We start from the raw sequence: 27,176 nt of genomic DNA, 5'->3' as shown, positions 1-27,176 counted from the left end.
GTAGATATTCACCTGACCTGGGGGGTCATGGGAAATGTGCTCAGGACTAATTACAGGGAGCCAACTGGTGGGGATTGGGCTGCATTTGTGGCCTAACCTTTGACTGCAGTGTTAGCGGTAGATTGAAGACATTCAAGCCCCCAGAGGGAACTCTGACCCCCGGAAACAACCGCAACATGGATATGTTTATCACACTAACACATTTTATTGCTTTCTGGATGTGCACCTGGTGCCATGTGTGTGTGGAAAACTTTAAGACACAAACTTTTCCAAGGTTGGCCTTTTCAAACTGCTTAACAGCCTCGGCATTGTGCATCTATATTACTGACAAGTCATGGACCGCTGTTAGACTGCATTAGGGAAATGTTAGCTACCGGATTGCAACTATAAAAGACGTACACTTTGACTGAACAGAAAATCAACTTACCTTATCTGAGTACACAAAGAAGAGGATGAGCAATATCAGCTCTGCCAGGAGAATTATCAGCAGGACAATGAAGAACTGTCGGAGAGAAGCAGGGAGAGTCTTGTGTTAACAGTTGCTCTGGCAGTGTTGTAAATCTGTTCTATGATTCAGTATAAATCTGAGAGTCTCGGCCTGTGTTGCAGCTATTTGTGTACGAGCGGCAAACAGCCACAACATGACTGTTTATTATATACATGTCAGCTTTCATAATAAACTTTGCATCTGTGATTTGTAGCGCGGTTGATTTATACTCTAACACCGAATGTAATGGGCAACAGTGTGATTCCTTCTGTACTTGTACATAAAGTATAACGTGACCAGCATGGTTTCATCACAGCCAACAGCGGTTATTCGTAAACCTGACTAAGACTGATAGCCAAAATTTTTTGGAGCCCATGTGCTCTATTCTATTATAATGCACACAATTTCAATTCCAAATGCAATATTTGAATTACATGTGCAATATTTCATTTCTATGTGCAACATGTCAATGCAATATCCAATTTTTCATGTGCAATATTCCAATTTCACATGCAATACCTCACTATCGTATGATATTACTTTACAACTTAAGTGTCAGATTAAAACAACTCTTTTAGGATTAATAAAGTCTGATCTTATCTAAACTTCAATATATTTGCAATAAAAATACAGCTCGCGCTGCTTTTGCTTTTTCATGTTTAACATTTATTTTATGTTTAATTGAAAGAGAACTTTGAAACATTTATCCTTTAATGCTGGTTGCTATAACTTCTGCCATATAATCAATCAAACAGACCACAGAGGAGTGGCTGCATTTAAGACGGAGTCGACTTCATCAGAGCTAAAGCAGCACATTTTTAAACGAATTTATGTGAAATCACTTCAAAAAAAGCTGAATATCAGCTCCACTAATTGGCCAGAACGGTAATTGGTCGACCCCTACTTAGTCGGAAGCAGTAATTTGACATTTTGGGAAACACGCTTGCTTTCTTACCAAGGGATAGATGAGGAAAGCTACCAGCAGAGAAAACAGGAGGAACCAGAAAGCATGGCTCTGTTGGAACACAACAAAATCTGCCTACCAGCATCTCTTCTGTCCCATTAATCAGCACACTCTAACTGGTTTTGTTTAATCTGTGCAAAAACAAAAGTGTGAAAAAGATCATTTGTCTTCAAGAGTGATGAGACCCAGCAGAGCCTCCTCACCAACTGTGACATCAAGACTTCACATGTCCAAGGAGCTGCCCGAGCATTTAAACAAATAAGATAAATCCTGTTCGTTAGGGATGATCAGCTGGCGAAACATTGGTTTTGTTGAATTTGTACAAAGCTGAGCTAGCGGCTATCTTACTCTCAGCAAAAAACAAGTGAATTTCCCATCATGTTAAACTATTTTTTCCAGGTTCGGGTGCAGACTACACAGAAATCCAGATTTCTCAGGAATAAAAAAAAAAGCAACAGACTCCAAGAGTATGGAGTAATAGGAGTGCCAAATCAAAATATAAATAAATAAATAAATAAATATATAAATGTGGAAATATAAAGAGAAATAAATAAATAAATAAATAAATGTGGAAATATAAAGAGAAATAAATAAATAAATGTGGAAATATAAAGAGAAATAAATAAATAAATAAAAGGAAAAAACAGAAAAGGTAAAAGCAAAGATAAAATTTTCCTTTTTATTTATTTATTTATTTATTTACTTCTCTTTATATTTCCACATTTATTTATTTATTTCTCTTTATATTTCCACATTTATTTATTTATTTATTTATATTTTGATTTGGCACTCCTATGACTCCATACAAGAGAAGAAGAAAGGATGGAAAAAGAGACATAAAAAGAGGTGGGAGTGATGGAGGAAAAGGGAGGAGAGAAAAGGAAGAATCAAAGCTTGGGAATGTGGGAGAGGAGGAAAAGACGGTTTAATGCCTCCTAAGATTAATTTCCGACACAGCCCTGCATCTCATCTGCTATTCTCCGCTCTCTACTTGACTCCGCTCCGGCTTGATATTTACCAAGCTCTTCCACGCAGCATGGGAGGAGCCACTTTAACCGAGATTTTAGAAAACCCCATTAATTCCAAACTCATTTGGGAAGGAAGGGGGTAGGCTCTTATTTATGTCAAGGCCTACGTGAAAAAGCTATTGTTGTTGGCAGAGAATCTGGGTTGCCAGTTTAGTGTATCACTGTCGTGCTTTCGCTGTCGGCTTGTCACACTTTCCTGCAGCTGGAAGCCAAAGGAACAGTAAATTGATGGTGCTTTGATGGGAATGTGAATCTGTGCGTTCACATGCATATTCAGCTGCATGTTGTCATTTACTTGAAATTCATGCTTTCAAGGTTTTTAAAGAGTTGAAATTTCAGCCAGATATTTCTGCCTCTTCTTACACGCTTTGTTTCTTTTTTTTTCTAAAAGGAATTTGTCTTGGTAAACAATTTTTGGCAACAAAAAAGACAGACTGAAAATTTACAGCAGAGGATGTCTGGGCTTTGAATATTTCTAATCCAAAGAGAGCCGTCTGCAGAGTAACTTCAGAGATAATATGTCAAGGTAAACGCTCAGATCTGTTCACTCCAGGAGATCTAAACCCACTCTGATGTTTCCACGTCCTGAAAGCCCCTCAACCCTCCCCACCGATCCGACTTGGCGTGTGCTCGGCTGGACAGACAGACTGAGAAAACACGACGGCGATTAGCAGACACCGAACAGAATTACCACGAATACGAAACGCCGTCACACACAGATGTGGCAAGAGACTTAATGAGGAACATCAGGACTTTAATATTTCCCATTAAGTTTTCTTTTCCTCATTTCATCCGTCTTCTCTCACCCTCCCTCCACTCTCCGTCTGCTCTCCTCTCTCTTTGCTTCACAGTTGTTAGGCAGGTGAAGGAAGCCATGTCTAACACTGAGGATTTGGTGGGGCTTTTGACTGATGCAAGAGCTTCAAGGGATTGAGCTGTTTGTGATGTTAAGTACTCAGAGCCCCAGCTCCAGTTCTCATTTAAAGTTTCTATACATGAAAGTTTTTTTTTTTCCACCCATTTTTTTTCTAAACCTCATTCTGGTGGGTGAACTTTCATAATTAACTTGTGCTTAAGATAAAACACTTGCACAACTTTGGGCAAACTGCGCACCGTCAAGGCGGAAATGTCTTTGTAATGAATAACAGAACATTCTCAATTATTGAGCGCAAAAATATCAAGTGCGCTATGTGCATATGTACCACAGTCCAACCACGTATTTTACACAAAAGGTCTCCTGACGAAAGCCCTTTCAGTAAACCATGACCGCAGCGGTGGAAATGACGTGCATGCATTGGTGCTAATTTGCAGAAAGCTCTATTTTTTCCTTTCTAAGTCCCAGAAGTTTGACACAATCTGAGCTACTCCACTCTGCCTTTCCGCTGGTGAGCTCCTGCTGGCTTGTGACCAGCAAATCTTGGCGCACTAGTAACTGTATGCAAATATTTGTGCTTTTTTAAAGGGTTTTCTTGAAGTAAAAATAAGTACATATAACCCCTGCTACAAACAGCTGTTAAAAATGAGCAGTTTTTCAAATGTTAATGTACTCTTACTTTTTATTTTATGATCTTTGAGAACAGCCCTCACAGTCACATCACCGACAATCTGTGGGTAGATCTTAAACTGCATGCTGTGTTTGCAATCTAACTGGAAGTAATCTGCATGGGAGAGCGAGTGAAGAAGCAAAAAGACTCTTAGCTGTGTGTAAAAAGTGTTGGGTTTCTGAGTACTGACTTGCCAGGTTGCCCAAATTTTGGCACACTGCCATGATTAGTTTGTTTTCTTTCTATTTTTTTAAGTTTGTGATATAAAAAAGTAACGCTGTATTAAGATTTGAAGAGCTCCTCATTTTTACTGTCTGTTTGCTGCAGGGTTGCATTTACTTCTGTTCATTTCAAAAATCAATAAAATATGTAACTTCGCCCGAAGTGCCCGAACTTCTCAATGTGCGAGGCTGTCTCTACGATTCATTCCAGCCAATACCTCCATGAACGATATACGGGGATGTGAGGAAAAAGAAATAGAAGAGTGTGTGCATTTAGAGTTATCTATGTGTGTCCTGTTTATTACAGAGTGCGGTGCAGGTATCTTGATTTAACTCACGCTCAGAAGCAGGCACTTGTTCTCCTTGATGGCACCCAGGCAACCAAGAAAGCCTGTTACCATGACGATGGCGCCGATGGCGATGACCATGTTGGCAGCTGACAGTGAAGGGAATGAGGGTGAGAAGGTGGCGAAGCTGCCCTGAGACACAGAGAGCCAGATGCCCACGCCGAGCAGCCCACAGCCGCATAACTGCAAGGAAAAGAGATAAGACAGACGACAAGGTGAGAAAACAAACAGCAGATAAGTCGCTATCTTCTCAGGGATGCGCTGCAGAAATTTTTAACAACCAAATTCCTCTTTTTTTTTTAGCTCTCCCCCGGCCGTTTCAGTTCTAGTGACAGACCTCCTGAACAATATAGTAATCCACAGAGCAAGGTTAGCTTTAAATTAAAAACAAATCCGAGCTCAAAAAGCCCAACGCAACAGTCTCAGTTTCCCCCTGGGCGCATGAGGAATAGCCCACGCAATCACACATTACCAAACACTGCTGAAAAAACAAGAGGGTTTACACCAATTACAACTATGATAAGCCAATAACAGCTCTGCGAGAGATTAGAGCAAAAAAAATTGGACTTGGGCCGCGCTGGTTTTGCACGTTTGAGCTGATTACACTAAATCCAGAACAAACAGACGTGTAATTACTGCCAGCCCCTAAAATGAAAACTTCCAAGCTCTCTAGAAGCACCTGTAGTAGAGCTGAACTCCACCTAGAGGGAGCAGTTCCCTCATCTCACCCTGTCACCCTGCCAGCTTCCTGCTGATGTGTGTGAGGTCTGCAATCTGAGTCCATTAAGGCAAGAAAGTGTTTATGGAAGGCTCTGATTGGCGGAGCGGAGAGTCCCGCCTGCTGATGTGTTGGTCCATCCATCAAGGATAAGAGCCAGGCGGCGTGCACACCACTTGGTGAAATATAGACTCGGAGCTAAGTGGTGACATTTTTTGCGAACACCTAATAGAATGAAAAACCCAGGGCAATCTTGCCATGAATAAAAAAAATCCAAAATGAGGTAAAATATGGAACGGGACCGTGGTAAATCATCACACCGCCGCTCTTCCTTCCCTTCCATTCACACTGCTCTCCTCTTCCTTTCTCATCTTTGCACCGCTGTGCCAGAACACTGTAATGCCTGTCAGCAACGCACACAACAAAACCTGCTGTGCATGCGAACAAACACACACACTCTGAAAAAATATGGTTCTGCTCAAAACTATGGCTTTTTTTTTTCTTTTTCACAACAAAATAATTAATCTACCACACGCAGAGCTAGTTTTAAGGAGGCGACAAAGCTGGAGCGTCAAACAGCACAACTGGAAGCATGATACACTTTCAGCACTTCTTATAATAAACAAGTGCAGCTGGAGTTTGACAAATTTCACAAGTGTGTTGATCGACTAAAATGCATCGCAGGCAAAGAAAGTGGCTTAGAGCACGTTATTAAGGCCTCAAACTCAAAGGTTGCTCGCTGTGATGTTGGGTGATGATGTGCATGAGCAGCAAGCCTCATGAGGTGCTGATAGATGCCTGAAGTCTAATGAGTCCTACAGGATCTGTAGATACATAAACTGAGGGCCCCCTCTAAAGTGTCAGATGAGCTCAGTCTCCCTCTCATTAACCTGCGACCTTTGAGCTGCGACGCTTGACTTCGCTCAGGCTGACCTCCGAGGATGAGAGTTCTTCAACAAAGCAAACACACCCAGCAAGATGAATGATGCGCTCGCTTCTCCCGAGGACTAAGAAATGACTCGATCCAATTAAAAATGAAGACCGAGAGAAAGAACCGGGGCTGTGGGGAAGTGACTCAGAACAGATAAAAGCCCCGTTTGAGAGCGCTCGAATTCCAACAAAGATTAACCGTGTGTGATTTTCTGGAGTCGGTGCTCAAACACACCGAGTCTGCTGTCAAGGTTAAAGTCTGCGAACGGACCACCAGCCTTCCAGAGAGGACACTTATTTAGTCACGTATGGATAACAGTGGAGTCACACTGGATTTCTCACCATGTATTAAATGAGTGGTCATGAATAAGACAACTCCTGAGGGACTTGGAGAGATAGGTGCTCAATCATTCATGATCTAAATAATTCAGAAGCTACTGTATTCACTGGGAGCCATTTAGGTTCCGCTGATTAAAAACGGGAGACTGAAAACGTCAACTGAAAACGCTGGTAAAGGTCATGTCCTTATGTGACGCGGCCAATATACGGGAATCACAGCCGAGACGATTCAGAAGGCCAGATTATATAGAGCGTGAGAAGGGATGAATAGCAGGTCTAAGAGGCCAGATAGATGGAGCGGATTTAGTGCCGGCAACGGGGGAAGCACTAGGAGGTTTAAAGAGTCCAGGTGGGGAGGGATACAGTGCCTTGTCTTAATTGTGTTTAATGCCCAGTGAAGGGAGCTCATCCAAGTGTGTCACTCTCTTAAGTGACTGTGAAACCACCCAGCCCCCGCTCAATCTGTCTGATCTGAGCCTACCAGGAGCACGGTCTAATCTCTGGCCTGCTTCTACTAACACTATTACTACTACTACAACAACAACAACAACAACACGCCGCCATGAGACCTCTTTTTTGTGTCGGTGCCACTGGAGATTCCTCCAGCGTAAGCTCTGATCTCGACGTTATCTGACCCTGACGTATACGCGTGACCTCGAATCCCTCCGCTGAGCTCCTTATCTGCTTTTAATTGTGGGAAGCTTGTGTTTTTGATATCCCATCTGCGAAGGATCAAGGACTCCCCAAGTGCCGGAGAGGCTTGTAAATAGTCACAGAGAAAGCTTATGATGAAGGCACTCACTGCTAAATCAATCAGGACTGCGAATGCTGCAGGGTTATGATTAACATTTGGGTCGGAGGAATAAATTGGAAACAGTTGACACCATGAAGTTTGAATTCATTTGTGGTTGGAGTGATGTGATCAAAGTGCAGAGTCGTGCATGATCTGTTACAAATGTCCCACAACGCTGTTAACATTACCACTGTTTACATCAGATCAGGGTACTGTTTGTTTGTGGCGTCCCCATCGGCTCATCTACCGTCACTATAACACGCTGTTCAACTTGACCCACTGGAATTCTGCATTAATTATTTGTGTAGATATAAACAACCAGCTCACATGCTCTGGGCTATACTTTGCTTTCAGCATCCTCTATGCAACTTTTCAAGCCCTGGACTCATTATGAAGCACTGAAAGTCACACGCAGGTTCATTCCAAATGTCATTCTTGTTCACTTACTCGAAAACTGTCTCAGAAACAAATCTGCTGTTTTGTCCTGATGATGCTTTGCTGCTTCACGTGCAGCACAAGAGATGCTTCCTTTTCAGTTTGAAGATTACTTTCACATTTGAAGCAGGAGAGAGGAGTACATCCTCAAGCTGTGATGATGAAGAAAAAAATAAAATAAATCTTTGCAGCCTGGAACGTGAAATCGGTTGCTCTTAGCACTGAATTGAGTTCACAAAGTTAACAGCATTTCTGACAGGAGGGAGGGATGAGGGCACGTGTAATTGAGCTTCATATGGAGTGATTTTTAAAAAAAAAAGGGAAAATCAATCAAAGTGTAAGAGAATATGTGCCCTTTTCATACGTGTTAGGAAGTATTTTGAGAGCACTTCTTTTTGCAGGACAGAATGGAGTCCGGTGTCTAAATGTCAGTTGTAGAAGAAGTGGCGAAAACAAGAAAAGAAAAAACAGGCAGCAGGCAGTATAGAGAAGAGTAGAGCACTAGTGACTTTCTGCTGGAGGAAATTGGAGAACATGAGATGCGACCCCATCTAGCTGGATGAGTGGGGCCCTACTGTTAGGGCCCCTATAACAAGCTCACGGGTGAAAAAATAATTGCAATCATAGTGTGTGAAGCAACTGTGAAGCAACTTTCCAAACAGGAAGGAGGTGTGAAAGAGGTCAGCCATGAAATGGGCGAAAGAAAGACTGTGTATTAACGCCACGGAGATTGGAAGCACACGCGTGAGATGTGTGTAGGAGTGACTGGGCGTCGAGTGAGAGGAGGAAATAAAACAGCGGCTGACCCTTCATTTGAGTGGCGGGATCGGGGAATTATCAGTTGCCGCGGTAACTGGCTCAGTGACACGAAGCCACCCACACCGGACCCCGTTTCAATCTTCCCCCAGAGGAAAAGGGGGTCTGAGCGTGCATGTGGGCCGCTGACCTCAGCAGACTGATCAGCCAGAGAGGTCACGTCCTGTCATAAAGAATGACAGCATTTGTCAAATTACTGCTATTTTCTATGACTGCTCTCATCACAAGAGCTCAATGGCCCCAGTGAATGAGTTCATGAAGTTTCAGCAAGCAATCAGCATCTGTGTGTGTGTGTGTGTGTGTGTGTGTGTGTGTGTGTGTGTGTGTGTGTGTGTGTGTGTGTGTGTGTGTGTGTGTGTGTGTGTGTGTGTGTTGAAGCCTCTTAATTCAGTTTACTGGGCTTCACAGCTGAAAGTAAATAACCGCTCAACAAAGAAGTCGTCTTTCACACAGACGCACCACTATATAGATGTTTGCTTCGCCGTACTGAAGACTAGCCTTTTGTTTAAGTAATTAGGAAGCACTTCAACCATTACAGCACAATAAACCACTAAACGGGTGGAAATGCCAGCCTGACCGCATCGCTCAGGATGGAGACACTTTATCGCTTTACAATCCTCCGCTACCCTTTACTGCAGCTCCACCCTGTCCGTTCACTAGGTGGAGAAAAACATTTTTTTCACGCCGCACACAAAATCTTCTACTTTGGTCGCCATTGATTTTGCACTGAAATAAAGTGAGAGGATATTTACCGCAGCGAAAAGGAGATTTTTTTTCAATTTTCACCATGTGATCCAGTGATTCATGTTTCCATAAACACTCAGCAGCCGCGTTATTAGCTACACCGCGCTGTTACTGACTTCAACCAGCCTCTTCCTTCAGAACTGCCATAATTTTTTGTGGCACAAATTCAACAAGGTACTTGAAACATTCCTCAGAGGTCCATAACGTTGCTGCAGATTTGAGGGCAGCACCTTCATGATCCTGATTTATTCTCTGACTCACCCTGGTCTTCTAGACAAAACTGAAGTTAATTTGTGTGGGTTTTTTTTTTAGGTCTTTTACTATTATTAGCAGAAGTGGTGAAATGATTTAATCCCATTTTCTCTGAAACTTAATCAAGTCTAACTCTGCAGTCATGCTATTCCATCCAAACCGTATAATATTCAGACAAAAATAAAGCAGTTTCACTAATCAGATTCGGTACAAAACAACAAATTCTCCAGTCCTCATCGCAAATAAGAAGCTGTTAGTGACTCAGCTGCAAGCAACAGTCCTTTGACCAAAATACCGGGACTGTTCAGCTGACTTAGGCTGGATTGTAGACTACGTTTATGCAGAGCATGTAAAAAGAACATTTAAATAGTAAAATATCTATAGCAAATACAACCTCTTTTTTTCCAATATTGATAACATTTGTTGGAACTTGGAAAACTGTTGTACATGTTGGTTGCATTTTTTTTCAGTTTTTGTAAAAACAAAAAAACAGTCAACGGTATTCAACTTTCTTTTTATTTTATGTATTGATTGCCTTATAAAAGTGACAAACTGCACACGACTGGGCTGTTTTTAGGTACAGGACTTGGTAAATAATGGGCCATCAGCCAGTCAAAAAGTGACAGGGGCGAAAAAAAACGCCTACAAACTGCTTTGGGTTGTGAGGGTTAAAGTTCAGCCTCACTCCACAGAAAGCGGTGAGCTGCATTTATACAAACAGAGCATTAAAAGCGGCTTCTCTGTCAATAACAGTAACCTCACTTTGACTTTTGACACTAGCTGCTGGCAGTCGGAGGCGAATACAAACATTTCTCTAATGAAGAAAAACATCTTCATTTCAGCTAAACTGCTACTGACCAAATGAAAATGTTGGTAACACGCCATGCATCCAAACAGAAAGTGCTTTTAAAGCCAAGGAGAAAGCTAAAAACTTTTCAAGTCTACAAAGTAATAAAAGGAGACTCTGTGGAGTTTTCTTATTGACTGTAGCCGAAATCAGTTTCTTCTTAAAATCTCCATCTGACCGTTGATTAAACCCCTAAAAGCTCATCTCTGTGTAATAAAGGTACATATTTTCAAGTGTTTTCCGGGAAAATAATCCCTTTCCAGCTGAAAATGGCTTGATGCAGCTCTACATCATTGCTCCCTGTAGAATGCATAAATAAAAGGAGTCCCTGCCTCTCTCTGCACTCACCATTCACCGCCGCTCTAATACTGCAAAACTTTTCTGCACTACACAAGGGCAAGTTGTAATACAGGAGTAAATCAACCATACATATTTGGGAACCAATTCTGAAGAATAATGGTACGGAAAGTCCCACCCTGCAAGCTGACAAGACTGGTTCTTTTAGTTTGTTACATACAAAACACTGGCTGTCTGAATTGCTGTTTCTGAGACCAACAAGTGCTAGGGTTTTGGGGGCTAATGGCCATTTATGGTAATACAAAATTTAAATGTCTATATATCAGGTGGTTTTTATATAATATGTTAGAGTTGACAGGGAAAACGATGGGGTCACTGTTGATTCATTTCCCAACAATGCACTTTACAAACTATAGTCAGCAAATGATTACCGTTAGGACAAAGCATGACTCTCCAACACTGTCTGCTCAACTGTGACACATTCTCTGCTACATGCGCTACAGACAAAGTATGTCAACAATAGAGTCACTCTGGTGGATAAACTACATGATCACACTCCTTCTAAATTACCCCAAGCATCTTTTTCTGTTATGTTCTGTAAAATAATGTTTTCCAGTACGCTGACTGAGATATGCTGATACGTTCTGCTGTTCTTGGTGCACTGCAGTTCAACACAGAAATGCTCGCCATGGCGGTGGTTGCTTATTCCACTCCTGATATGCCTTCCAGCACATAAAAAACACACCGTGTGGACATGTCAACAAGGTAAAAAGAAAACTTGATTTTCCCCAGATGGGGCTTTTAAGTTAACCTCGTAAAAAATATCAAGACGGATACAACACTCGGGGCAAGTGAATTTGCTTCAAAAAATGCATTTACGAACAAAAACACTCAGAGACCCACGCGTTTCACCATACGTCCCTATATTTTACACATCTCCCGCTGAAGCAGCAGGCTTGGCTGTTGGCTATGTGCAGCTTTCCTGTAAAAATCCCCATCTCTTGTCTCCCCAGGCGTCCTAGGGGCATCATGGCCATTCCCCAGCGGATAGTGTACAGCCAATGTGTGTTGTATAACAAGTAAATCATTCACAGGGTCGGCGATGGTGTCTGAGGTACTTTCAGGCACTCAATAAACACTGCATGGATTCAAAAAGGCCCTGACAGATGTGTGACGCAAGATTAAAAAGCTATATCTTTGTGGTTGAATTTTCATTCACCCAGTGGAGTGCTGTCAGATTCACACAACACGAGTGATTATCTGAAGAATCACGCTGCCCGACCGAGCGGCTGATAACATGATGCTTTGTACGAACACGGACACTTAAATTCGGAGACAACTGAGCTTTCATAAGGTCAAGTACGTATCGTGTACACATCCAGACTGACATTCAGTATCAGTCCGGGCATTCTGGGTAAAGACGAAATCACTTGTCTGTTCAATTCTGTGCTGATATGTTTTCGTAGATGAAGAGTTCTGACTATTCATCACATGCTTGGCAGAGCATCCAGAATGGTGCAATGCTGTGGTTGTGGTTGGATGCCTCAGCTGCACTCTGGAGTCTGTGCCTGCATTGCCCTGTTTAGGGGTCTTCAGCGATGGACCTATCAATGATGCAGGGCTTACCATGTCTCCCTCCCTCCCTGTCTATCTGCCCGAGAAGAGCTGAAAGGCCCATTCACTGCAAAGTGACTCTAAATCAATCGCGCCAGGAAGGATTAAAGACAGACAAGCCTTTCTCTGCCTGTCCAGAGCTTTCCCTGCTGTCTGCGCTGACACATCCACACTCTTTCACACCTGACAGCAGCCTCTACCCTCAGATGACGAGACACAAAAAGAAAAGAAAGCCAGGATAATGGCAAAAGAAACGCTATTAGACATCCCTGACTAATTTCGCCGTTAGATCTCTACCATCCCCAACAAGGCTCTTCAATCAGCCGGAGAACCCAAAGGCACTTCAATTATGCATTGAGAACGAGTAGGAGAGCACAAGGAAGGGGAAAGTCATCCCATGATAGGAGCCAGAAGGCGAGGCAGCTCTGCCACAGTCAGTCAAGAGGGGTGAGGGAGTGGATGGAGACTGAGAGATTCAGAGAGAAACGGGGCCTGCAAGCCAAGCACAGACTACAAAGCACAGAGCCACAGACCAAAGCTCTGGTCCAAATACAGACAAACACTGCCACAGGAGAAAAACGCTCCTTTACTTCTTCATGTTGCAGATGTAGGATCGCTTCAGGGACGGCAGCTGCCCTGCACTTACTGCAATCTCTTCCAAGTCAGCTCAGAACCGAAACATAGAAACCTAGTCTGTCTAGTCCTTTTAAACAGATGAAGGCCCAAAAAAATCCCAGTGATGTTCTAATGAGGACAATGAGATATAAATACATAAATGGAGCTGATAACAGGGGGAGACGCTCCCTTACACAAGGCGCTAATTAAATGTGAATTTTGCCGCTTGCGGTTGACATCAAAGGTGCTTATGAGGATATCTTATGAGACATTTGCGTACAATAAAAAGTGAACACGTTAGAAAAATAAATATCTATTTATGTGGAAGCAGTGTCTTTTTATGAGTGCCTGTTTTCCTCCACATAAACTGCCTCGCCTGTGGAGGCACACAAACATTTGGCTCGTATAAATATCTCACTCCGGTCTGCCAGTGCAGCCATGCCGAAAATCCTAAGAGACGGGCAGACGGTTGGATGGTCTCCCATTGAGTTTCACTAGTTGAAGGGCTTAATGAGTGTGCTGGCTCAGCAGAGGTAGAGCATGGACAGAGCCTCGCGCATTAGACAGGTTGGACACTCAACCTGTTCCCCACACATTACATGGAACAGAGGACCAAAGGGCTCAAAGAAACGGGAAATCCCTAATGCACTGTATGGCAGCTATGGTGTGCTGTGAGTAAAATAGAAAGGCAGAGTGCTAACCTCAGCACATTTCCCGGCTCCTTTTCACCCCCTGCAGTATCAAAATGAGCCCAAGACTTAATGTCTCAGTGTAGGGTGACAGCCACTGTAAATGCATTTCAGTGGGGGGGCATCCGCCTCGGAGAGCTTCCCAACAGTGTTGTCCATATGCTTAATACACCCACAGCTCTCCATTTGTGTCCTCATCTCAGAAAAACCACAAACAGAACAACAACACCCCACTCAGCGCCATCAACTATAATTTATTTTTTCCCTAACAGGCATGGGGACTTTGCAGAATGAACTGATGCGACCTTGGCTGACGATGCTTGAGATTGCCAGAAGAGCAAAATATGTCGTTACAAATGTATTTCAAGTGTCTGACAATTGCTGGCCTCAAATGAGGTGAAAAGCAGCCTTGGGATTTCTCCCTGGAAATGAGTGAAGCACTTGGGCATCAGTAGCACATTGTTATGGTTTTATCTCCAGGTCCAGTCTGTCTGACCTTGTGCAAAAAAACGGCTGCCGGGTTCAGCGAGACAGGTGACGGTAACGACGTGTGTTCTACTGTGCATACAGATGTGTGTGAATTACGCTGCTTATTGTCTCATTTCACTGCGTGGAGTGACGAGTAGCCTTGCTGCAGGGACGGTCGGTGCACTGCACAGCCAACAAAGATCTGACCTGCTGCTGCTGGAACACAACATCCATTAGAGACACTGGTTTAAGCCAATTGCCTATAACATTTCACCACAATGTGATGAAGGCTTACCCACACGCCTAATGAACGCTGCCAACGGGTGTGGTGGCCGGAACCCAAAACAAATATGAGAGGCTAAAGTGAAGCTGTGAGCTGTGCAAAAACACGTTGGGCCTCGTTGCTATTTGTGGTTTTCTGATGATTTACAGAGGGGTGGAACAAATTTTCAACAAATGCATAGAGTAAAATTGTGAACATCTAAGCGTGTGTTTATTCCTGGAGCAGCAGTGCTGTGAATGAAACACTCCTGTTATGTAATGCAAGGCATTATGCATCCCTGGAGGGACAGAGGCAAGATGAAGACGCAAAATATGCACATCCGCTTAAGTGAAAACCAGAGCACTAGCGGATGCCTAGTGAGAAGAGAGGATATTCAGATTGAAAGACACATAATCAATAGTCACTCTGCATGCCATACCACAGGGTAAATGACTAGTTCCCCGCACTTATAAAGGACTTTTTAATGCCCTTTTCTCTACATATAGTAAATTATTCATCAGAGCTTAAAAGACAGAGCTATGGAAACATACTCGAGACAGTTTGCTAATGTTATTACAACCTTTGCTATGAAGAGATAAAGTAGCCTGGTGGTACACAGCTGAGGCTTTCATTACTGGCCCTGTTCCCTGTCCCCTTGCGTCTTGTTTGTCCCCACGCTGCTTCTTTCCATGCCGTAGAGAACGGTTCTGTTCTCTCCTCAGTTCTCCCCGAGCATATTGCAGTGTGCGCTGTAATTCATGCCATAATTCAAACTGTGTTACGACAACCAAAGAAGAAAAAGCTTTGGGAATTCTGCAGGGCTGCTGGAATACGGGAATGCTGCAGTTCCTCCACCTCTCTTAGGTTTCTCTGCACAAATCTTGGAAAATTGACCTTATTCTGCGAATGTGTGCCACAACCGACTTCATTCTGGAGATAATAAACTTAGAGTGGGAGAGAACACCGAGTGAAAACAAGACCTTACATTAACCAATACAGGGAGCCAATCTGTATTCATGGAGGTGCGGTGTGTCTGCGGGCGCTGTTTGAATGTTGATGATGCTCTGTCTGCATCTGCTCCTCATCCAGAGGGGAGCAGGGGTGGGGGAGTGATTCTATTTCACCTTTGGCATGACAGCCACAGCACCTGAGTCTTGTCTAAAGGCCAAAAACCTCTGCTCATCCATCATTATGAAAACCTATTCTTGCTGTAGAAAGGAAGAACAAAAGCTGTTGATGAGAGATAAAACCTTGACAGCTGTAGTGTTAACAAAAAAAAGTGAGATTTTCTGAATACTTTGGATTTAACTACAATAAAACTACTTTCTTGAGGCAAATATTTCCAAACTTTCAATGTGTCTGGAATAAAATAAAATTCTATTGCCATATGGTGAAGCCCTAATCAGCGTTCCCAGCGGCTGTTGCGGGAGCTATCTCCCTTTATACCTCTTCTTCCCCTGCAGAATCCTATTGCTGCTTTTTATTCATTCAGAAACAGCTCAAGTGGGATGACGGCTGAGAATTATGAAGCATTGTGTGCATCACCGACTCTGAAGCTTTTCACCGAGGGCTCCCCAAAGAAACGACCTTCAGTCAGCACTTGAGTCTGGTAAAATCTCCCTCTGAGGTCTGAGCACAACATGGCAACCCCCCACAACCAAACACACGTTCTCTTATAAACTACGTCCTTCCTTTTTGTTGACTGGTGTAAAGGTCAGGTTTTAGTGGCCGGTTTGATGACAGAGAAAAGCTTCCTTGACTGGCTCTGCCCCTGTTCCTCTCTGCGCCTCACTGGAGGTGGCTTTACAGTTGACATGCTAATTAGCACAGAGGGGAAATGGACTGTGTAACTACTCTTTTCTGGTCAGCTGGCCCCTGAATCCCCATCAGACTCTCAATCGTGATGCACTGGGCTGCACAAAGAGACATATCACTAGATAATAGTTAGGCATCAAACCCCGCATTACTGCTGTGATGTAACTATAGAGGTGTTATTCCCTGTAACCTTCCTCAGGGTTGTAAGGGAAGGAGAATAAATGAGCCTTCATGCTTAATGCTGCATCGAGGAGGCTGGAATACAGCAAACATCAGTGACCTCCACCGGACAGACAGCAACCCACATCCACTCCCACAACCCCACTTTCTACTCTCTGTAAATGACGGCTTAGGACATAAAAGATATATGATTGTATGCATCAATAAAATAAAGCTAAAGAGCACTGCCTGTGTTCTTGTTTCCAGGAGACAGTAACTGCTGGGGTTGGCAGATTGAAAGAGGAATACACGGATCAATACCTGCTCGGAGCTCGTCATGCTAACTCCATCAACAACATACATGTTATTCCCCGGTGAGCGTGTGAATGAGAGCCTCAAGTCACAGCAATCTGAGAAGTCTTGGTCAGCTTGTGCAGAGCAGGGTGGGGTTTCAGTTGGGGGCTTAACTGCACGCCCTCGTCAGCATGTGAACCCATGGGAAAGCCACGCACTCAGAGCTGCATATTTCATGACACTTATCTACGGACGGCTCCAAAATGTTCTGCAGGGACAGTTAATATTTGCATGAAAATCACCACAGTCAGTCACTTTAACGACAACTTATATCATCTGCTTTTATAGTGGAAGCCTTGATTTTATCTTCCAGCAGTTGTTCTGTATTTCATTCAAGTCATTCAGTTATTGCTTAGTGACTGAGATCCTATAGCTGTCTGTGGGTTGTACTACCTCTATGGGGTTAAAAAAAATACAAGAATATATGCTCTGGCTTCTACACTGTCCTTGAATCACTGTATTAGGTTATGTATTCACTGTGTATTCAAAAATTGCACACTGTACTTGGTTAACTGATAATACTTTGAGTAAAAGTGTCTGCATGCAGCTGAAAATGGAGAAAAAAAAATCAGTGAATTAGTTTTAATAATGGCCTGGCACACCAATATTTGGGAAAATTACTTTTGAGCAGAAAGATACTTAATGCACCTCTTAAAAAATTATGCAAATGTGCAGAATATATTTTAAAAATCAGCGTAATACTGAGGAGAGAATGGTTATATACTGGAAGTGCACACTAACCGTGAACCAGGCCTCATGTGTGACCACGTGTTGATCGCTTGCATGTGCATTTCACTTTCCAGTTGCCACTAGCGTCCCCCCCAGAGATCACTTGAAGAGTTCTAGCGGCTGCAGCGGAGGCCAGTCTGTCACCAGAGCCGAGTTCAAAGACAAAGCTAAATGGGATTACTTTCAGCAGAATATTGTGTGTAATTTCTGTACGTGTTTGCCACCCCACAACTCTGGCTGTTAGTTTGGTGTTGAGCCAGAGGCGTGAGTCACACCAGGATAGGGTAACATTTTGTCAAGCATGCCCTCAAGTATGAACTGTGGTAATCCTAAAAGACTTTTCACTCAGTGGAACTGTGCACCAACTTTTGCCGTCTTGCTTAAAATAACTCCCATGATCACAGATCCACTGAAATCAAAGCAGCCAAAAGGCTCAAAGCAGGGACACAAAAAAAAAAAAACAGAATTGGGACGAAGGCTTTTCAACATCAAAGTCATCAAATATGTACGAGTTTCAGTAAAGTACAAGATCTCATCTCCTAATTTTGTTGGCCAATTTAGATTTTTTTTTCAGTATTCACAGCACAAACTGCCAAGCGAGAGAAATTCACTTTCATTTTAATAATCCAAGGTTGGTTATTCAATCAGAGAGGTTGTTTTTCAAGATAAGATGTCACAAGATTAGATGAGATCTTATCCGATTTTGTTTACTCAGCCTCACAATGTTGAGATGATGTATTTGAGAGGGGGATGAGCGGCTCGTGGGCAAACTCTTGAGGGGATTTCACACAAGCGGACAAAACCTCTACTGCATCCACAAAAAAAAACATGATTAGGAAGTAACACGATGGGCTATAAATCCTTTACAAATGCCAGTCGCTACTCAACACCCATGGACTAGCTGTGATGGTAATTTGCATTGGTGAGTCTTTTCTTGGGATTATCAACGTAATCTCTGCACTGAACCAAAAACCATGTATGAAGTCTGTAACTGCTCTATTTCTCATGCTCCCTCTGCCTCTACCTCCTTCACTCCTCCAGCGGTGTTAGCAGACACCGGGTGAGAGTTCACACTGAAGAATTGCAGCAGAGTTCACGTTTAACTCTGAACCTCGTATATAGTAGCAAGGCAGCTAATCTTCCCATTCATTCCGCTTTTATTCCCTCCTCTGTGTGCACACGTCTGAATGTGTAAAGAAAAAAAAAAGCCCTTCTGGCCCAGGCTGCTTCGTAGCATAAAGAGGAGTATGTGACTATAAATGTTGCCCCTGCGGTTGCTTTTGTTAACGGTGTCCTCGTGGGAACTTGGTGGCCCCTCCGGCTGACGTGGAGACCTGTGAAGCACGCCTGTGGTCCCAGGTCAGCGTCAGAGGGGAGCTAAGGTTGGGTCGAATCCCCGGAAGGAAAATGACACGACTCAGCAAAAGAAGAAAAAAAAAACCCTTCCGTATTATTTCTCGCTGTGCAAGTTCTCCTCGTTTTGCAGTGACACCCAGTCATTTAAATGCAAAGTGAATGGGGAGGAGAGGCTGCAGGCTGTAAGTTTTATGTGGGAGCTGACAGCTGACGGGTTCATCATTTGTTGAGAGTCCCCTCAGAATAGCAGTTATAAATAAATACCTGGAGTACAGCCTGTGAGTTTGGAGAAGCGGAGAAACTGCGCTATTTCCTTTTTACTGCCAAAATAAAAGGTACAGCAAGTTCCAAAAGATGCTGACCTAAGTTATTATACCCCAGTCCGGCATAGATTTTAGGTAGAAATAGAAGTACGGCATTCTCGGTCGGAAGTTTCAAAGGCAGGTTTGACCCTCGCCTTGCTGGGTGGCCCACCTTAAATTTCAAAGGGAGCGTTTCAAAGAATCCCGAACATAAGGCTAAATCTATCTGAGCAAGGACATACCTCTGCAGAAGCATTGAAAGAGGCAGAAGAAATGATCACAAAGGGAGTCTATTAATGGCTTTTTTTCTTGTGCAGATTTGCAGTCATATACATTTTTCTTTTTACAACCACACAGGTCAACAAATTAGATGCCAACTTTAAAAGGAAAGTAAGAAGAAAGATTCCTCCACTTCCTCCATGGGTGCTTTCCAGTATGGTAACTTATGCTGCTAATACCATGGTGAATCTTACAATCCCTTAAATGCACCTCAAGGAGACGAGGAGGTTAGAGAGGAAACCCGGACGTATCCTCCATCACAACCTTGCTGGGTGGAGCTAAAACGCAAGTGATGGAAACAAAAAGATATGGAAAGCTTCCCATTCATCATCCAGCTCCCATTTTTGACTAGCTCAAGTCCTGGAGCACTAGATTCACGCTCCTTAAGGTCTAAATGTTCATGTTTAATGAAGAACTAGATGATCACATTCATAATTATTGAATTCTGGAACGCAAACAACGCAAACTGGAATCTGAAAATTGTGAAACCGAGTCGTGTTTTTCCAAAGTAGTTGGCCATTTGCCCGCGTTTCCACACGAGTGCCCCTCATCACAAAGCGCATTAAGTTTACATGCCTTGTCTGTAAAGTCATGAGTCTCTCTGGCCCATATAATGCAGTAAGGTCAGCTGAAGTCCACCCAGCCCCTGAGCTGATTGAGGTGGATATATATAGATAGCACTGGCAAGCTAAGTCATACAAGGGGGAACCGGGGGCTGGGGCTCTGTCACAAGGCCTGCGGTGATTTAGCGCAAGATCTTTAATCTAAAATCAGCCAGTGGTATAATGGAGCCGGACCCTTTTCCATGACACGAACCAGAACAAGATTTCCCCCGTGGGTTAAGGAGATGAAGTCAATCAATTCAAAATAAATGAAGGATGATGAGACATTAATTGTGGGTGCAACTCTGAGAGTTTAAAAAGGCAGATCTGAAAATCGGGGCGGCAGGGGCCACGGCGAGGGGGGTCAAGCATTTACCTCCGCGACCGAAAGGGAGCATGCCTGTGGGATTCAGGGTGCATGATCTGAATAGCCCAGTATTTTGGAAGATGTTAATGAGAGCGGGGCAATGCGGCGTATGTGAGAGGAGGCCTTTAGTCGGAGTGGAGCAGCGTGACCAGGCAAAGCAAATATCACTCCAGGGCAGCAAAGTGACATTCTGGGTTCAAACCGGTTTGAAGTTGCAGTTAATGAGCAGCGGTCACACACGACAATCAAAAAATGATGTTGGAATGCTAAAACACTGTAGCAAAAGCAGAAAATTCAAAAATGCTTCTGACGTTGGATAAGATTAGTCACCGTAGTCGACTGATCACATCAAGGGAGGCTGTAGCTACAAAACTCCTGGATATAGTGAAGACAGCAAGGGCACGATTTATTATGTATATATTCAAGTTTTCAGCTCAAACTCTGTGTTCAGAAGGGGCACAAGGCAGATTTTTAGAGGTAGCGTGATTGACTAAAAAGCGAACGGAGAGACGTGACTAGATACAAATTCACCTGGAGCGCCACAAATTGACACAAAGTCTCGTTTGCAAAGTTCCCGGGGCCTCGCGGATCTGCTGCACAAATGTACAGAGACAAGAGGAAAAGGGAGAGACTGAAAGGAAAGAACAGAAAGAGCCGATGTTTGTAGTGACTTCTGAGATCGATCTGTAGCTGAGCTGAATACAAAAGCTACCCGGTTGGTGTTTCGTTTGCTTGCCAGCTTGCAACTCTCTTTTAGTACAGTTGGTTGGCTATCTGATGAGAAAAACGCATACAAATGACATGCTGGCTTTGCGTTCACTCTGAACGCAGCTTTTAGTTTTTCAAAAATAAACTAGCACCAAATGAAAACCGCGTTGTTCAACGTCTGGAGCCCGAGGCTTGTTTTAAATTTACACTTTAAGTTAGAGAGCAAAGAGAAGCTTTATAATAATGAGGTCGTAAAAACTGATGTTCTAGAAACAGCACTGAAGGTTCTCAACTAGAACTGCCAAATGTGATGCAAAAAGCACAACAAATACTGCATTCATTCTCATCACAACACGCAGCCTTAAATATGCAATGCTTGCAACATTTAAAAAAATGAAGACAGAGTGCATTTTAATAACAGATCCAACCTGGTCTTGCTACAAGGAGCTCCCTAGAGGATAGGATTAAACACAATACGCTGTGCTTACAGAGGAAATTAAAACAGCTTGCTATTCTATTTCACTTATTCTGATATGAGGCTAGACATATGTACACTTTGAAAGGAGAAATAAATCTTCCGCTACCACTTAGATATGCACTCCTAGCAAAATGTATCGAGGGTGCAAAATGGAGTAGCAGCTGAGTACATGAAGAAAGTAACTGTTATCAGGACGAGAGAGGCTTAAGAGAGACGTAGGAGAAATCTGCACTTTCTGATACAAGTACTCTCGACTTTTTTATCCCAATGTGGGGGAAAAAAATTCCTGTTCTGTCACACGAAGTGATACAAAGATGAATCAAGACAGAGCAATCAAAAGCAGAGTATTTCTGTGTAACATTTTGATTGAAACTGTATTTTTCAGCGGGGATGGAAGTAAGAGGTTTGGATGTTTCTTGCTGCGCTTAAGTTTCGTCTCATTCTTTCTTGCCAATTTGCCTCACAGGGGGAGTTCTTAATTGATGGCCTTCCTCATAATAAAAATGGAATGGAATGGAAAGACATTCATTAGGCTCCATCTTCAGAGTCTGGACAAGCACTCATCACTTGTAAGTGGAAAAGAAGCTCCATTCATGCACATCTCATGATTGGAAATAGAAGCATACATGTCAACTAAATATATAACACTATGTTAGCTGTTTTTGCACATTTTAATGCAGATATGCTACACCAACATTAAAATACAACATTGCACTGTCACAAAATGATCACTGTTATACACTTCACCTGTCGCTAGATTTAACCTTAAGTAGTTTAACATTTTCCTTCACTGTAGGATCACTTTTCACTGCAATATAAAGTTCTGCACCTCTATGGAAACAGCATTACCGTGGCTAAACTTAGAGGGAACTGAAAAATCTCCTCTGTGCAGTAGCAGAGTTATAATGCCATAAATCATTAAAAAAAATAAAGACCAAAAGTAGGACCTATAACCAACTTGTACGATGTTTTTCTAAGTGCCCACTTGTTGTCACCGTTGCTGGAAAGAATAAATGTGACTCCACATATTAGAGCTTTTGTACTGCTTGTACTTGTCTCTCTGCTCTGTGTAAACAGTCTGCAGTTCAGCACAGTTCAGCCGGAAAGTCACTGATTTTTTGGAAAGTGAGTGTTGGTTTCAGCTGAGTCACTAATGGCTTCCTGGCTGAGTTTAGGAACGCATAATTTTTAGCTTTTTTTTATTTATTTATTTTTTATAGAATCCGATTAGAACAAATGCTTTATTTTTGTCAAAATTTTAAATGACTTGGAAGAAATATCACAACTTCAGGTTAGATTTGATTCAGCTTCGGACACAGAGTGTAGTCATGTCAAAAGGTAGAATGAAGTGATTCTTGATGTAATAGAATGATTTTACACTCAGATTTGGTAAATTTTCCAATGGACTGACATGTCACAGATGAGGGTTTTGGGGTGTAGAGGGTCAGTCTTGTGGCTGATTTGTGTATGCCTTTAAGTGTTGGGGATAAAATATAAAAAAAAACCAAACTAATCAATTGGTATATTGATAATATGATTAACAAATGTTAGCTTGTGCTTGTGTGTGTGTGTGTGTGTGTGTGTGTGTGTGTGTGTACACTGTATTAAAGGGCTGGCAGAGGAACAACGGAGGTGGAGCAGAGGTGTATCTTCTCTAAATGTCAGGGATGATTTACTCGGCTTAAGCTACATCTGTCATCCGTTCTGCTCATAGTTAGCTTAGTAAACAGACTTTTGTTGGTAATCCCTGTTAGCTGAGCACAAATAGGAAGGATTGAGGCAATGAGGACCTTCAAGGCAAGCAGCCAGAAGATTAAATCTGACTTGGGAGTTACAACAGACTGACGGAACAGAGTTCTAAAATGACAGATTGTGAGTAAACTAAACTGAATAAAAGTTGACTGAAAGTTATTGTTTTGTGATCTGGGCGGGCTACATGCAGAAATGCAGGTAAAGGAACGTAGCTTCGGTTGCTTTTTCCCCCCGCATTCGTCTGAGATTTGGAGCAGACTTGTCAGTATGCAGGCTACGTCTCGACCACATTCTCCCCAGATAAGTGCTTAACTCTGACTGCTAGGCTGGAGGGCAAATAACGGAATTACTGTACATGATTGAGCAGGCTCACTTGAATATCTACTCGTCATGTCTGTCGACGCGGAAATCTTTCATGTAGCCAAAGTTTCACGTGTGAAAAATTATCTCTATTGAGAAGGATTAAAAATTAGAGCGAGTAAAGCAAGACAAGATCTGGGTGGATTTTTTGTAGGACAGTTTAGTCCATAAGTTGGAGGCCAGATTACCATCCTCTTTTTCATCCTATCTGCTCATGGTCACAAGATGTGCATTTACAGACATCTAACTTCTAACAGAATATTCCCCATAGCAACAAAAATAATAAAGGAACTCACCTTAACCTAATTGGCCTTTGGTAGTTTTCCAAAACTCAAAATGTCACAGATGAATTTATTGGTAGGCAGCCTGTTGTGATGAAAGGTTATCTTTTCTACCCAAACGCTGCTCCTGCTGTGCTCTCGCTATAGAAAGACCTAAAATACCGTATACAAAATGCAACCCCACATAAACCGAACGGCCTCATGCGCTTCTGCAGAATCTCACAAAAGGCCACAATGGGAACGAGATGACAAAGTTCTGAAGAAACGCAGATTTTTCTTCTGCATTTTGCTCCCATTTCCAGTAAGAAACATAAAAGCTGGCGCTGACTGCGGGAGAAAATGACAGATTTGACCTCGTTGCTAAATTATGAAGAAATAATTAATTCGAGTGGTTCCACGCTATTTTACCCAGAAGTCTCACCCTGTTTTTTCCCTTTTAGCAACTCCTCCACAGGCAATAATCACTTTATTTTGCACTGCTCCCTATTATGATCCTCCTTTAAAGGTTAAGCCGCATCCCTTGTGTCACCTCATGAGAGAGCTGCTATTATGATAGAGCAGCTCTTTCAAATTATCTGATTGTCTCTGTGCTCTTCATGTGGCCAATCCCTTGTAATCTAGTATGAACTCAGCACTGGCAGAAAGGCTTATATATAGCAGTTTGATGGGCTCCCTGCTGACCGAGGGAGAGTGGCAAAACGGCAGGAAAACTAAAGAAATTCAGATAATGGAGGAGTCTGAGGGAGCGTATACGGTGTGTGGAAATACTGTTGTAAGGCTATCAGATGGTGATTATCAAACGTCCCCATCTTTGTGCATCCCTGAGGTGTAGAATCTGTACAGGATTGGTAGTTTGCATTTTCTCTAAAAAAAAAAAAAATCACAACAACACAAACACAGGTTTTCCTCTGGCAGAAAATTCAATTGGCTTCACTGATTGGGTTGTTTCTATCACTCCAGCTTTTAAAGAACTCTGTCTTTTAAACACACCAGTTACTTAATTCTGTGCTAATAACATAAAAGCATATCTCTAAGAAACATCAATTTATCAGTATCTGCAGCGTGACAGACGTTGCTGAATAAATCAACGCACAAATGCCATAATTTAACAATTGGGGAACAGAATTTACTTTAACAAAGTCAACAATGCTTCATGCCATTGTTTGCTATTAATTTTCAAATGCCGGAACATAAGAAATGAAGGAATCTAATGCAATGAGCGGATTCACATGTTTGAAGGAAATAAAAATCGGATTTTCATGCAGAACACACGCGCCGCCCGAGTTCTCATTCCCGCCGTGCAGCTGATTGAATGAATGCTGTGATGTTTTGTCTGTATATGCAGAATTTAACCCACTGACACATGCTCTCTTCAGCTCCATTAAAACAAAGATGCCATTAGATGCTATCGCTTGAGCCGGACCGGCAAAGGGGCGCTAACCCTAAAGCCTGAGCAGACTGTTTGATTATCAAAATGCTTTCCTCCAGTCTATCTCCACAAATGATAGGAAAACGTATTTGCAAACGTGCAGATTCCCGAGGAAACTAGTTGCTCCTGCGAAAAGAGCTGTAAAAACCCAAATCTCCGTTACAAGAAAGAGGCTTCAGAACTGGATTTGTGGTGGTGCAAGTTGCTGAGGGCAGAGGACAGAGATTACACAGGGAGAAGTACTTAACGTGTGCAATTACTGTGGAACCTGGGCAGTGTTGTGGCGCTTCAGCATGTGTGGATGATGAAGCTTAATGCAGCAGTTTGACGGGGGAACCCAGCAGGACGGAGCACTTACACACTCAACACACTTTCCTGCACAAAGAAGATAATTTTGTGTGTGCTGCAGCATGTCGTCCGGGTATGGAGGAACCGCTCGAGGGGAAGGGCTTCGCCTCGAGCTGTCAGTTTGCCAGGTCCTCTGGGCCTCACCTTGTCTGACATTGCGAGTCAATAAGAGGCCATTTTTATAAAAGCACCGCTAGAAACAGTAAACAATATCAAGGTTGGGGAAGACTTTGAACCACTGAGGCCGCTTAGAAGTCGAAATTTCTTTGTGGCTGAAAGTTTGGCAGCTTACTCCACAAGAAAAGAAAGTGTTTTACAAAATGCCCCCCTAAGATGAAAATGAAGCAGCGGAAGTGACGAAGGAGTGATTTCAATTATGTGACATAGGTTATCGAAAGTAGTTTAAATCAATCCACTGGACTTTAAGAAAGTTCCTTGAAGACGTTTTACCTCTCATCCAAGAGGCTTCTTCAGTTCTGGTGGTGGTTGGTGTTGCCTCAGCTTTTAAACCTCTGTGAGGTGTGTCCAGGGCTATTATTCCAACGACCAATACCAAAACTCATCTGACTACTCAGCGATGATGGTCGTTGAGTATCGGTGGGGGTCGTTGAAATGCACAGATGTCACTGAGCCCTCGTGTGCTAATGGTGGTCATTAGCATGAGTCTGCTGAGTAGTTCTTTTGGAGAGTTTTGAAAGGACCTGATTGTAAATTGGCGAAAGCTGATGTCGCAGACCACCCCCCCGTTCAGACATGGTTTCTCTACTTTGACATGGATGGCTTCTTTCACTCCTCTCTCAAACCATCTGTCCTCCCTGTCCAAAATCTGAACATTGGTGTCCTGAAACGAGTGTCCTTCTTCCTTAAGGTGAAGGAAGACTGCTGAATCCTGTCCTGAGGAACTGGCTCACCAACCACCACCAGAACTGAAGAAGCCTCTTGGATGAGAGGTGAAACGTCTTCAAGGAACTTTCTTAAACTCCAGTGGATTGATTTAAACTACTTTGGATAACCATGACCTGGATGAAAGAGAACCTACAGACATGTGACATAGGTGTTAGATTAACTCTGCAAGTTGTCTTGTGATATTTGCCTTCAAAGCGATATTAACACCATTGTCTGATGTGGAGTCTTTTATTGCAAAGACCTCTAGCATATGGAGCTGAATCGCTCTCTCATTACCCTTTGGAAACGGGTTAATTGCTCTGACCTTTGCTATAGTGTCAAATACTACAATAAGTGGAGCCACTCTGTGATGGATAACTGCAGCATGTGACCAGAAGTGGCCAGAAATAGGTCCTTGAAAAGTGATTAATGCAATAAAATATGCATGTTAAGGACATATAATCGACAGGTAAGAATATCGACTCTGTGCCAGGTCTGGCTGCTTTTTTAGAGGATGGGATGTGATTCCTAATCATGGAGTCGAAGTGGCAGCTCATTTGCG

General features: G+C 42.8%; 1 protein-coding gene across 2 annotated transcripts in view; it reads right to left on the bottom strand.

Annotated features, from left to right (window-relative positions):
• The window catches only part of tspan9a (tetraspanin 9a), a 180,656-nt gene that overhangs the window by 17,669 nt on the left and 135,811 nt on the right, over positions 1–27,176 (bottom strand). For both annotated transcript variants that reach the window (XM_022197945.2, XM_022197943.2), the window contains 2 exons: positions 4,583–4,774; positions 428–502 (listed from right to left, as the gene is read on the bottom strand). In XM_022197945.2, the coding sequence (XP_022053637.1) occupies positions 428–502; positions 4,583–4,774 (267 nt within the window). The remainder of the gene's footprint in view (positions 1–427; positions 503–4,582; positions 4,775–27,176) is intronic.

This window comes from Acanthochromis polyacanthus, chromosome 8, assembly GCF_021347895.1.
Source record: "Acanthochromis polyacanthus isolate Apoly-LR-REF ecotype Palm Island chromosome 8, KAUST_Apoly_ChrSc, whole genome shotgun sequence".
In the NCBI taxonomy this organism is placed as follows: Eukaryota; Metazoa; Chordata; class Actinopteri; family Pomacentridae; genus Acanthochromis; species Acanthochromis polyacanthus.
The sequence above is the reverse complement of the archived record's forward strand: the minus strand, read 5'-3'. Positions and strand labels throughout refer to the sequence as shown.